The sequence below is a fragment of the Rhipicephalus microplus genome, chromosome 4 (assembly GCF_043290135.1).
Source record: "Rhipicephalus microplus isolate Deutch F79 chromosome 4, USDA_Rmic, whole genome shotgun sequence".
NCBI classification, from domain to species: domain Eukaryota; kingdom Metazoa; phylum Arthropoda; class Arachnida; order Ixodida; family Ixodidae; genus Rhipicephalus; species Rhipicephalus microplus.
Window position 1 is genome coordinate 58,186,363 of NC_134703.1, and position 13,735 is coordinate 58,200,097.

General features: G+C 44.2%; 1 protein-coding gene across 1 annotated transcript in view; it reads right to left on the minus strand.

The window, feature by feature from the left end:
- LOC119171401 (unconventional myosin-Ia-like) overlaps positions 1–13,735 on the minus strand; it is a 138,888-nt gene that overhangs the window by 79,358 nt on the left and 45,795 nt on the right. The window contains exon 2 of the mRNA XM_075892812.1: positions 606–850. Within this exon, the coding sequence (XP_075748927.1) occupies positions 606–797 (192 nt within the window). The 5' untranslated portion in view covers positions 798–850. The remainder of the gene's footprint in view (positions 1–605; positions 851–13,735) is intronic.

A 13,735-nucleotide genomic window follows, 5' to 3' on the forward strand; every position in this document is an offset into this window, starting at 1 on the left:
TATCTTTACATGCCAATTTGTTTTTCGAGTGGCTCAGCTGAACTGTGACAGTTTGGGCTAGTTGGTATGACATGACGATAGTTATAGCGCGAGAACAGAATGACGACAAAGAGACAAAAAAGTCGCAAAATTACGCGAGACACCGTGGCAACCACTGCTTATTGGAAAATTTTTGCATCTACGACCCCAATTCTTTTCCCCTGGCTACCAACCACCTGTTTCTAAACCAACACAAATGTGCGTGTCTGTCTGTCTGTCTGTCTCTCTCTCTCTCTCTCTGTCTGTATGTCTGTCTGTCTGTGTGTGTGTGTGCGTGCGCGCGTGCGTGCGTGCGCGCGTGCGTGTGTGTGTCTGTTTGTTTGTTTGTTTGTTTGTTTGTCTGTGTTGATGAGTGTGCGGACGTGCGGGTGCGGGTCCTTCCCCCTCTAGGGTGCCCGGTTCCTTCGCGTAAACAAAACGGTCCAAAATATTCTACTTTTTCCCCTCATTTTTCGTAACGCCACCTGCTGTAACTTCTGCCTTCTAAGCACATAGCTGTATACAACTACGCAACACTTCTGCAACCTTGACAAGCTTTGCAAGGTCCGAATTCGTTGGAATTGTACCTGGGACTCCGGTGAGCGGGACTTGGAGCGGGACTTGGAGCGTGACTTTGAGCGTGACTTGGAGCGGTCTCTGCAGCAGAGCGGCGGGCTGGGCCCATCGTCGTCGTCCCTGCGCGGCGGACCACCTGGACCGGGGTCCCCACGCAGCGCGCTCAGCCGGGACCCCGGGTAGGGGCTCCGGTGCCGACGCATCGCCGCCGACAGCCGCTAGCTGCGGCGCCACGTCGCCCGCCGGCCGGGCGCTCCTGCGAGCAGAAGGTTATGGGACGAGGTGAAGTATTCTGCTAGGCAAGTGAATCGGGAAACGCACGAGCCTTCAGATGCTGTGCCTACTACGGATATAAACTAGGATTGTAACGACTACGATCACATTGCTTTAGATGATGAGGACAAAAATGCCGACTGATAGCTTGCTACATACATAGAATGTAGCAAACTGGACAAATTAAATGGCCTTAAGGTAACAACAAACAGCGAGAAAAAAGAACTAGTTAGCTGAATATGCCACATTATAAAGTTATTATCAACCATGTCTCTTCGTTCATTTTTTTTGTTTGTTTTTTGGTTTTGGACGGACAGACAGATGGATGGGTGGACGGAGAGACGGATGGGTGGAAGGGAGAATAATGATGATGACTTTATATTGATTTTATTGGCACAATGACCATACTTCGCCAAAGAATGCCATGAAGGATCAATCGGAAGAAAGAATACTATTTTCTTTAAATTAAAAAAGGGCTAGAAGAATTGGATGTAACAAAGCTTATTTCACTTTCACCAAATTACAAATTGCCTTTGTTGCTCATCACCGCTCAACTTTCGAACACACAAACACAATCTTTCTGGCTCTCTCACTCCTTCATTCTCTGTTTCAACTTTGTTTATTAAAGGGCGCTACAAGAATTAGATGTCATGACACCAGTACACGGTCTGCTCTTGGAGTGCAAGAAGAGCAATCAGCAGCCTTCCACTTTCTCTTCTACACATTTTCTCTAACTTTCCTCTTACACGCTGCTCCTCAGCTGTGACTCACTGATTTAAAAAAGCTATACGTTAATTACCTTGCGTAATTGATTTTTACTAACGCTTTTCAGGCTCCTAATTAGGAAAACACGCCTACACTTTACAAAAAAGCTGTTAACAAAGTATTCACCAGCCAATTTGCGCTCATACGGGGCGTATTTCACGGGGCTTCGTGCTCAACGGAGATTTCGGATGCTGGTTTGCTAGCTTCGTAAAATAATGCGCCTAACGTGAGGCATGGTCGTATCCTGTTTTTGCGTGGGATACTGTCGTAAGTTTTCTTTTGTGTGTGCGCGAAAAAAAAGCAATCACTGCACCAACAAAAGCTTTTCTCCAAAAAAAACTCATCTGAGTCCTGTGATGTCCAGCATTGTTGTTTGGGATTGCAACAAAACAGTTTTGCACGATGCGTGTAAGGTTTTAGCAGGGAGCATTGCTATTAGCAAGTTAAATGCACTGAAGAAGACACAACAAGTACAATAAGAATGAAAATATTTGCCCTGATTACGGCGAGACTCTCTCCTCCCCTCTTTCTTTCGCTTCGCAACGTCGACGCGTCTGTGTTTAGATAAATTTATTCACACGAACAGTGAAGATCACTTACAATCCAACAGGACATCGTGACGGAACGCTACGTTAAGACACACAAAAATTTTTTACAAAAGGATACGTTTACATATGCTGCTACGTCCTCTTGCGCAAAAAACAAACAAACAAAAAATGTACCTCAAGAAAACCTTAGTAGTGAATTTATAGAATCACATTTATGAAGGTTTAAATTTGAAGTGTTTTTGGTCTTTCTGATTAGGTGTGACATTAATCATATTGTGAAGAAACAAAAAACAAAATGGCGCACTCCAGTTCAAAGAAAAGACCATTTCGAGACATTTGTTTCTTGTTTTCATAGTTACGACTGACGGTTAGAATGAAAAGCAACGCAAACAAAGATTTACCGCCTTCGCACACAAATCTGACCGTATTAAGCCCTGCCTCAAAGCCCTAAGCGTTAAACCATCACCACATGACGCCTATAAAACGAAGTACATCGCCTTTCCGATAGAGAACCAGTGGAGTGTGAAGCGGGTGCAGAAAGGTCCAGCTTGGGAGGGTTAAAGGGTACGGTCACGGATTGATTGCGTAAAGAGTTCACCACGATTCAGTGAACATAGCATAGAAGAGCTCGGGTCTGCAGCAAGATTAGAAAAAATTGCTAGCTGATCAGATTTTTAGCCTTCTTTTCATTTCCGCTTCGATGCGAAATAACGAATCCAGAATCACCTCGGGCACCGTGGATTCCGTGTGTGTGTGTGGTGTAAGAAGTCACGAAAAAAACGTGACCAACCAAGGAAACGAAAGGAGCACCTTGCGATGCGGAGAAAAGCCTCTCAAAGCTGAAATGCAAGCGGATTGACGAAAAGGGTTTAAGTGCCAGGGCACCCCTTTTTCAAATTCACGCCCCACTTCACAACCTCCGGTCATGTCCACCATTTTTGTATTTTTTTTTTTCACATCTGAGCATTAACAGGGCCCTCAAAAGCCGTTCACTTTCCGCCAATCTTTGCTAAAAGAAGACAGATCAGGATGTTGAATGGAATGCGAGAAAGTTTTGGCATTGAACTCATGAACCATTTTCTGAAACAAAAAGTGACCTCAATAAAGTGGACGCCAGTATGCTATAATTTTTGCTCTTTTTATTTTATATTGACAAATACTTTACAAATCGAGTCTAACACACTGCTTGATTTCTTCAGAACTCTTCAACAGCTCTGCATTAAGCTCAAATGAAAAATGAAATCGCACCTTTCAACATTTCATATCGTATTCCCCCTTACTGAGGAAAGCCGTAGTTGGCACTTGGAATTTTCTCTAAGGCGATCTGGGTGTAAGACTTAAACTCAAGTTCGTAAGTGATATTCATTCCCGTGGGCCAGAAAGTTTACCCCTTACGTCAAACCAGCGTGATTACTTAAATCTGTTCGCTTTCGAAAGACTGAATAGAATCAAAAGGCTGACTGATTGAATCACTGAGCGGATGGATTAGCACTAGAACGTTCCCTTTGTCCTGGGCTTATCGAATGAATCTATACGTCCACGGAAATCAGGTCGTTCTGCTGCTAAACATAAACACATGCCATAACAACAGTGTAAAAGAGAGAGAAAGAGAGTTTTCCTACAGCAGGAACGTGATGCAACCAGAATGGCCCACATTTTGTTGACTTACATGAGAAAGGAGAAATTGAGAGGAAAGGCAGGAAGGTTAACCAAACTTTGGCTCGGTTCGCTACCCTACACTTGGGGTGGAGTAAAGGAGGAAATAATAGGAAGAAAATAGATAAAGAAAAAAAGAGAAGAGTAAGAAAAAGATGGATAAATAGTCAGCTCTAGACGGCACAGCGCGGTCTCGCACTGTTCGTGAGACAGCAGAATAACGAAAGAATAACGTTAGAGAGAGAGAGAAGAGAAAGGCCAGGAGGTTAACCAGATATTGGGATCCGGTTTGTTACCCAGCACTGGCAGTAGAAAACAGGGGCAAGAAAGATGGTGTCAAGAGAGAGAGAAAGAGAGAGATATAAAAAGAAGAAAAAAAACGGACGCGCACTTGAGAGAAATCAAAACGCACACAGGAAGGGCGTTCTGGCTACCACCGCCTATCTGAACATGAGAGAAATCACAATGTGGGAGCGAGCTTAACTGTAGTCTGCAACCCCGAAATAATTCTGACCACGTAGAATGCTTTGATATGCACATGAATCTATCTCGACTGCTGTACTTATTTTTTTCATGTCACCTCCATTATTATGCAACAGCCATGACCAGCAATGTAACCCGCGTTTTCTAGAGACAATGTAAGGGGATTGAGAGGACGACGACAACAAAACAGAAGAACAGAACTAGAACATCATCAGTAATTGCCTATGCGGTCACACATTGCTCAATAATATTTGAGTTGTGACTGTCGCGACATGCTTGCATTAGTATCTTGCTTCACCGCAATGCTGTACTGCTCAACGGGCAAGCACGCTTTACAGGAAAGGAAATGGCTTTAATTATGAAGATGGTGAAAATAAAGTTAAGTTTTATGGAAATGTTCAGATTGCAAAAATATATAATATGACAAAACATTTAGTTGAAAATCCACTCATTTTCAGTGGATTCATGGAAGGTCTCGCGTAGTCTCGACAGATCTTCGGTTGTCGTCATCATAGTGACATGATCAAAGGGAAAAAAAAACAGCGACACTTTCTTACTTCAAGAGCTCGGGATGAAGGTTACGTGTTATTTGCTGTGTGTCAAATTCAAAATAACGTAGAACATGCTCTTTCATTTTATTCTCACGGGACTTACCCGGAGAGACCACGCATATTTCACCTGCACAACTACATCGTGTGTGCCGCAGTAGTTACCTTTACTTGTAACATATACAACTTTAATTGGATTGACCGACAATGCAGCGTTCGAAGTTTTTGTACCGAAAAATACATCAATAATCTGCTATGTCATTGCCCTCAATTTGCCTCTCAGAGGCAAAACTTCTCGGACACGTCGCGACACTCAGACTCTTCGTGCAAATGTTGCTTGAGCACCCTCCTCGTCTTTCATCGACTCACAAAGCAGTCAAACCCTTTTGAGCTTCTTACGGAACACAAGCCTACGTGAACGCTTTTGGCTTTTGTAGAGTACCACCACTGCGTACACGTCCATCCATTAGCTCACAGTTTTCTTGCCTCTTTCCCTTTTGTTTCCATCTCTACCTTTCATTTTTATACTCTCCTTTCCTAATTCACCAGCGTAGGGTAGCCAACCGGACATGTGCCTGGTTAACCTCGCTGTCTCCTTCCTTGTTGCTTTTCCTTGCTTCCCTTCTAACCTACACGTTTGAAAAGTGGCGTTCAATACAGTGCGGCTCTGATGTGTTATTCGGGGTAGAAAATCTAGAATCAATATTAGGTGCTCGCGTTAATCATTTATTTCTGAGTCACGTGATTGAGTGAGTTACTGCATCTCTTCGGTTGACGCCAGTAGTTGGCCAGCAGTGTTCTCGCTTCCTTTTTCTCTAAAAAGAAGTGTGCAGACCAAACCAATAAGTGTGCGCAGCCTGTCCACCAATAATGCGCGAAAAGAAACTGAGAATGTTGATAGGCCTCAGGCTTGTGTGCTGTTCCTTCGTGCCACACTTGTCTTGTTTACCAGGCAGCTAAAACATTTAAATGCTTTTAGCAAGCCTGTTATCCTGGCCATGGTTGACCTCCTTACTTTTCCTCATCTACCATTCATTCTTCTCTTTAGCTACAGTTGTCGTCGGCTTTCAAATTACCTTTAGCCAAAAGCTAGAGTCAGATCGGGACACTCAAACGAGATCACCAGGGCATCGTTGCGAGGTTTATACGAGACATCCGAGCTACCAGCATAAGTCGGGGAAAAAAATGCTGTCTTCGGCAGTCAACCCTTTGTACAGGACCGCTATGTATTGTCACGGCGTCGTGACGTGGCCGAAGACAGGAGACTGTATGTTGAGATCAAACTGTTTATTTGGGCGAAACTGTGCCCGGTGAACGGAAAGTCGGATTCCAGTAGCAGTCTTGCATTGATAGCGGCGAACGGAGCGTCGGCCGTCGATCAACTGACAAGCGGCGAAGCGTGTCGGCATTTATACCCTTGCCATCGAATATTCTAGCGTTATCGCTAGCGGCGACGTAGGTTTCCGGATAATCGGTGACGTTCCCGAAGTGGGCGTAATCTTAACAAAACGATCTACTAAAACCTAGAAGCTTCTCGAACATCGTAGGCATGGTTTGCGCTGAACGTAGTGTAAAGGGGTGATAACAAAACTTGAGGAAAGGAACGTGGCAATATACAGGCTTTGAAGCCTAAATAAAAACATCTGATTTGTGGGGTTTAACGTCCCAAAACCACCATATTATTATGAGAGACGCCGTAGTGGAGGGCTTCGGAAATTTCGACCACCTGGGGTTCTTTAACGTGCACCCAAATCTGAGTACACGGGCCTACACCATTTCCGCCTCCATTGGAAATGCAGCCGCCACAGCCAGGATTTGATCCCGCGACATGTGGGTCAGCAGCCGAGTACCTTAGCCACTAGACCACCGTGGCGGGGCGCCTAAATAAAGACAGAGAACTGTTGCTTCAAAGTTACAAAGGTTTGTTTAGACTATTTAGGCAAAGCTGTAACTTCTATTACGGTGAAATCTCCTCTAAACATGCCCATGTTTTCCGAATTTCCTGAAAAGAGGTACTGGTGTGCATAACTACGGTTGAAGACTGGGCAAGATTGCTTGTCGTACTTGAACTGGATCAGCGCATAACGAGAAAAAATAAATGGCCGAACCGGCCCAGTACAAAACTGTCCTTCTGTGTCAGCCGACTCGCCCGTTTCTTCATTCCCGTTATGCGTTCGGCCAGTTCAAGTCTTGGTGAACAAGCTGCCAGCATATATTGCTTGGTTAGACCAGCGTGCAATCAACTACTTTCTCCGCATACTTTTGCTCGCGAATCATTCTTCATCAAAATCTAGAGAAGGCAGGGCCAGAAACGCGTCGCCGCCAGCAGCCCGTAGCGACCGGTAAAGCGAGCAGGTCGAAACTGGGCTACAGCGAAGGCCGCTCAAGAAGGTGGCGCCATTCGCGGTCGTCGCGAGGAAGGGCGTCCCATCTAGCAACCGTGCCGATAATTGGGAGTGATGGGGGAGCGCGCGGGACACTTGGGGCACGGCAAGTGCCACCCAGGCAACGGCGACAGCCGCGACTGCGAGCTTGGCCCGATGCCTCTCGGCGACTCTCTTCTTCGATCGATTGCTGCACGGAGAGAAGACGAGGAGACAAGTCCGCCGAACCCTTGCCGCCTGTTCTTCACCTTATTATTATTATAATTAGGTGGCACAAAATCGCTAAACTGCAAAGTCACACGACAATGGCTAAAAAATAAAAAAATAAAAATACGAAGAGCCGGGAGAAAGAGCGAAAAAAAGATGAAAAAAACTATGTCGAGGTTCCCGAGAAGAAGTTTTCGGTTCAACGATGTACTTGGGACGGAGAAAGGCGAATTAAAAAAACGAGACGAATGTCGGAATTGTTGAGATTTCGCACTCCAGAACTACGATATGGTTGCAGTGGCGTCGAACTGGAGGGCTCCGCCGATTTCGACTAACCATGGTGCTCCTAAACTAAGTACACGGGCTTCTAGCACTTCGCCTTCATCGAAATGTGGCCTCCGCAGCCGGTACATACGGGTCAGCAGTGGAGCTCCGTAACCGCTATGGCTCACCACGACGAGTGTTGAAAGAGAAGAAAAAGAGTACAACACTGCGAAGTAATGACTATAGCACGGTTCAAATACGATACTCCAACATTGTTCGTGACCAGTGACAATTTGTCATGAGGTCTGCTTTCTTGAAGAAACCGCAGTAAACAGCCAGAGAAGTGAACGAGTGATATCTGGGCAAGATTTTGTGAAGAAAAAACACGCCTAAGATAGCGGCTTTCACAGTTATACAAAGTATAGCGTTCTAACTTCTTGTCACATGTTACGACCATGTTAATACGCTCCCTCATTACAGCTGCGTCAGTAAAACTTTCTAAGTCTGCTTGGTACTGACCGTTACTGACGGCTGACTTTCCTCCAGTCAGCCGTTAGAAAGAAAGAAAGAAAGAAAGAAAGAAAGAAAGAAAAAGAAAGAAAGAAAGAAAGAAAGAAAGAAAGAAAGAAAGAAAGAAAGAAAAAAGAACAAGAAGAAGAAATATTTGTTGACCAGAGTTGGGGAGGTAGTAAGAAAGAAAGAAAAAAAAGAAAAAATAACATGAAAAAGAACAAATATTTGTTGACCAGAGTAGGGGAGGTAGAAAGAAAGAAAGAAAGATAGAAAGAAAGAAAGAAAGAAAGAAAGAAAGAAAGAAAGAAAGAAAGAAAGAAAGAAAGAAAGAAAGAAAGAAAGAAAACTGCTCAGCTTCACTCTTCCTTCAGGCTTGGCACCACTACAGCAAAGCTGCCATTTTTTCTTTTCTTTTTTTCAAGTTTTTTTTTTATATGCACCTCGCTATTACATGCTGGAGTTATGACCCGTACGGCATCGCACAGCAGCATCCTAGCGTCAGTATTACTGGTTTCTGAAGTGCTTTGATCAATAATGACGCAGCGACAAACGTTCACATTAGGCGTGTCCTTCTTATTATTCATGGAAGAGGTTAAGATACGCAACCGCTGCGCTGTCCACTTACAACAGAACTTCGTCGCTGCCACTTCATGAGCAAACACCGTGCGCAAATAAATGAGGCCCGCGGTTCTCACCTGCAACTCATGCTCGTCGACCGCAAGTTCAGATCTCACTCAGGCGAAGATCGTGAAGGTGCACGCTGTACTTTAGGACGAGAACGCATCAAGGAAATGAGACGGACAGATCACTGCCCACGTGCGGCCCACCCTAGACAACCTTGTTCGACACGGTTGCAGGAAACAAGACGACGCGTAGAAAAACAGACACCACCCTCACGACGGACCATGTCAATCTTAATTGGACTCGAGAGAGAGAGAGCGAAGATGGACAACTACAAGAAGTAGCGGGCGTGTTTCCAGTCGTGGAACGATCGAGCGACGTCGCGCTGTCTCTCTCTGGACGACGGCCGCTCGAATGGTGAAGGGAGTTGACGGTGGACGGCGTTGAAGACCGAAGACCGCGATTGGAGCCCCGATTTTCTTTTTATTGTTGTAGTTAAAGAAAATGCTACTCTGCGAGGATCCAAGAGACGGAATGACTCGGTGCAATTTCGCGGAGTGCCCACGTGCGCTCATCGGAGGCAAAGCCAGTGAGATATCCAAAAATGAAAGAACAGAAATATTAAACAAAAAAGGAGAAAGAGGGGAGCGAATGGTTGGTGAGTAGTAACAGAAAGAAAAAAACAGAAAGAAAGAAAAGAGGAAGGATTGAAAGAAAGAGAGAGAGAAAGAAAGACGAAAAAGAATAATGCACAGAATCTACTTTTATATGCCTTCTCAATGACGCAACTTCCAAGTTTGTTTGTTTTGTTTTTTTCGAAATGGTCTGGGAACATGAGGTCAACTGTGTGTCAGGAAAGAGAAACTTCAAATCTTGAAAGGCTGCTGGACGCTGGCAACAAAGGCAATGGCTTACGAACGTGACGAGCGCCGCTGCACCATGACACTTATTGACCGCGGCTCGATTGTTTCCTTTGGTTTGACAGTCAAGTAAAGTAAATTCGCTTTAACGTCAAGAAATCTAAAAACAGAGCGATGATGTCAAAAGCAAGGGGGAAAAAAAGAAAGAAGCGCTTATTCTGTGCCCGTCTTCCGCATAAAGGTATCCCCTTCCCCCTCATCGCAAACATGTAGCAAGCGAGCCATTGAAAAACACATCTTCCTTGTCTGTTTAGCTCAACCCTTAAACACCCCGTCTGCATTCCCTTTTCTACTTTTTTATGCACCGTACCCTCATTCTTCTTTTCTCTTTGTGAGCTTAAGTCCGGGGAATAAAAGCCGTGCTAGGCCCCAAGAATTTCGTGCATTGCAGTACAAGAGCGCGTATCGTTTTACGGTATATGGAAGGAAAACCTGCTGCGTGTATAGAAACAAAATAAAAACCTCTGATTGTGCGTCTCTAATCCATCCTATCAGTCAGCACTAACCTCAAGAGAGATTACCAGCAGCAAATAAACGAGAATTTTTTTTCGTTTCGTTTGTTTGCTCACTTCTTGTTACTGGCGCTTGAGTACAGAGTTTTTTCACAAAGTTTGTGAAGCACAGTCATAGACAACGTCGAAAAGAAAGGAACAGATTCGGAGGAATTCGTCAGAGGAATTCTTAACATACCAACTGGCATTCTGCTTCTTTTAGTGTCAATCATTTTCTAGCTTCTTTTTATCAGTACGAAAGTTGCCTTATGTCCTTAAAAACTGTCTTGCAACTTCTAGTTTCAACACGCTGGTGGTGCGAATGGATCGAGAAATACGAACTTCAAAATTAGACGAGGTTTTTTCACCGTTCGCTCAGATTTAATTAAAAAGAATGCGGTGAATTTCGTTGACATCATCGCGATAGCCATAAAGTAGAATATCAGGGTGCTGTAACGTAATATTTTGTAAACTGTTTTTTTTTTCTTTTAAGCACTTCTAGATCGAAAGCGAGACTTTGAGCTTTATTTCTTTTTTTTATGTTTTTTTTTCTCACGAGCTCTGCCAGCACAGAAATAAGCATGACTGCGAGCGCCGAAATTTGCGGAGCGTGGTTCTAAGCAATATGCAAGGTTTTTGATATATATAAAGCCCCTAACGCATTTTAATTAGACTGAACAAAGGCACTCTGAATTTCAGCTGAACTAGAGAGTCCCGAGTCGGAACAGCTATTTGAAACTGTCTCTAAAAACACTGGAAGTAAACCCCATGCAAGCTCCACACAACTGTCAAAGCAGCGTCGTGGTGGCGCGAGGAATATTACAAAGACCTACGCAAAGTACAATACAGCGTGCAAAATATTACGACTGAAATAAAAAAAATTGAAAAAGTGTTCGAGGTTGCCCGCACGTTCTTTGACGCTCATTTTCGTTCGCCTGTTTTGCTCGATTCGATAAGCGGATACGTTTCGCTTGATTTCAAATTAAAATTTGTTTGCGGCCATAAAGCCGTCAAGATAATTAAGACTGTATGAGCACTTAAAACTAACGAATCGTGGTCTGTCGTTGAAATAAAATATGCAAATATCTTTTTTTTTGTCTTGTACACGCAAGCAAGCTCATTCTTCAACTACATAGAGGTACATTAATAAAATTGCGTCCTAATATATATCAAAATTTAAGATAAGGAAGTTGTTGATGAACATAATGAGTAAATTTTATTTTAGTCCAAAGAAGACGTCAAGACTTAAAAAAGAAGATAAGTAGTCTTACGAGAGGGAACGCCATTGCGCATGTCTTAATTAGATTTAGTTCAGCTTTGCCCCCGCGTAGCTGTATTCGCTACGTAATAACACCGTAGCACAGTTTCGTACATAGACGGGCCCTATTCACCACACGTACAACAATCGACGATCCGTAGCGCCAGTTTTGTTGCCAAAGCGCCCGCTTCATTCGCGCCCTTATGCACTTCGAGCACGTTTAATGCCATAGTGCACAGAGTCTGAAATGGAAGGCTGTTGAAAATATAAGAAAAAAATTCTCCTTTTTTTTCAATGACGTTATCGGTATATGTAAATCGATTCTTCTTAAACATTTAAACACGTCAGCTACGGTCAAACGACACGTGTTTTAATTTCTCTCTTCTCAGAGAGAAATCAAAACACGTTCATTCAGTAGAGCACACGGGTAACTTGCGTTGTTTCGATGCGACCTTCACAACTGTTGGAAATCACACGATAGCTTGTCGTTCTTAGCAATACAAAGCCCCCTCAGCACTGACGACGCGCGCATTGTTTGTCGCATGCCTGCGATGAAAAAAACAAACAATGATTCAGTCGAAGGCTGCTGCCAAAAGCATACTCAGGAAAATAAAGGAACAAATGCCCACGCACTGTTGTTCATCAAAACAAGGTAACCATTGTAATGTATTCGACCATAATACATGCGAAAAACGCAACAAACGAAATCATTGCTCATTTTCATAAGAACACCGTACACGTAGATATGAATATAGGTGAAAGTACGCCAAGTAATCCAAACTGGCGTGCACACGACCCTTCCCCCCCCCATCTTCATGGCGCATCCAATGATCATAACGAGGTTTGGGAACGCAAAACTCTCAAAATTTTCAAACAATACATTGACAACGTGAGCCAGTACTCATCTTCTGAGTATTTTTCTCGTTTATATTACGAATGGGAATATTTTGAACTTCAATTCTGATGATTTTTTTTCCAGTCGGTGCCGAGCGCACACTGAGGTGTTTCAGGTCATTTCCTATCACTCCGCTTCGAACAGACGGAATCATAGTAGCACGAACCTACGCACTGTATTGCTCGACATGTTATTCCCGGCACTCCGTTGTAAAGCCTATCACGCTGCCTCTCGCGCTAAAGAAGAAAAAAAAATGACAAAAAAGAAAATAAATTCGAGCCGTAACGAAAAAAAAATATAACGCGGGAGGACTGGTGTTCCCGAATGTGCGCAGCGGAGGTATCGGCATGCAAGGCGAGCACTGCCAAGTCTACAAGGTCTGTGCAAACTTATTAAAACGCTTCCCCTTCTCTCCGGCGCTGCGCTCTGAAAACGGGTGCTCCGCTGCTTCTGTACCGCCGCCGTAGCTGCAAAGTGACCTTAGCGCGCCGCCACACGCAGGTCGTCTAAGCTTACGTGCTGCAAAAATAAAAAAAGCCCCCCCCCCCCCTCCCTCAGCCTTTCCATCTACCTTACGCCAACCATTTCCGTTTTTTTTTTTTTTCGCACTCTTTCCATAGAGTCTCCTCTTAGACCGGAACGTTCATTTGGTCATGCTTGCTTCAACTTTTGTTATCCCCGCGAGATCCGCCGCTAGCGTATCCTGGAGATGGGGCGTTCCGTTATGCAAATCAGTGGATATAAAGCCCACTCGTTTGCTATTCGTTGCTGGATCCTTTTTTCGTGATATTCGACGTCCTCTTTTTGTTGTCGTTGTTGCCGCTCCCCATCCCACTGTAATCGGAAGAAGAGTTGAAAGAAAAACAACTCCAAGAGGTAATTTCATTATAGCGACGACAAAATTTGTATTGTTCTATGAAGTGCGTGTTGAGTTGTACAGAGAGAAGGCGTGGAGGGGATGAAGCGGAAGGGTTATCCAGCCTCACATTACATCTAGAAATGCGGGGAAATACGCAAGGGGGAACAAAACTGATGAGGAAGCACAAGTGTGCCATCAAGGAGCGGATGGTAATGGCAACGCAGGAATGCGAAGTTTCCTAAAAAACATGCGACCGTTTACGATCGGCGCTGCGCAGAAGCTTGATGCATGCTTAAAGATAATCTTACCTCCGTTTTTTTTATGTTACGCGTTTGCACGTCTCTGATAATCTATATGCACGCCTGACGTTTTGTGGCTGTATTGCGCATGCTTTTGCCAATGACTGAATGAAAACGCAAAAAAAAGAGTATTCACGAGATGGATGAAGTCCTGCTG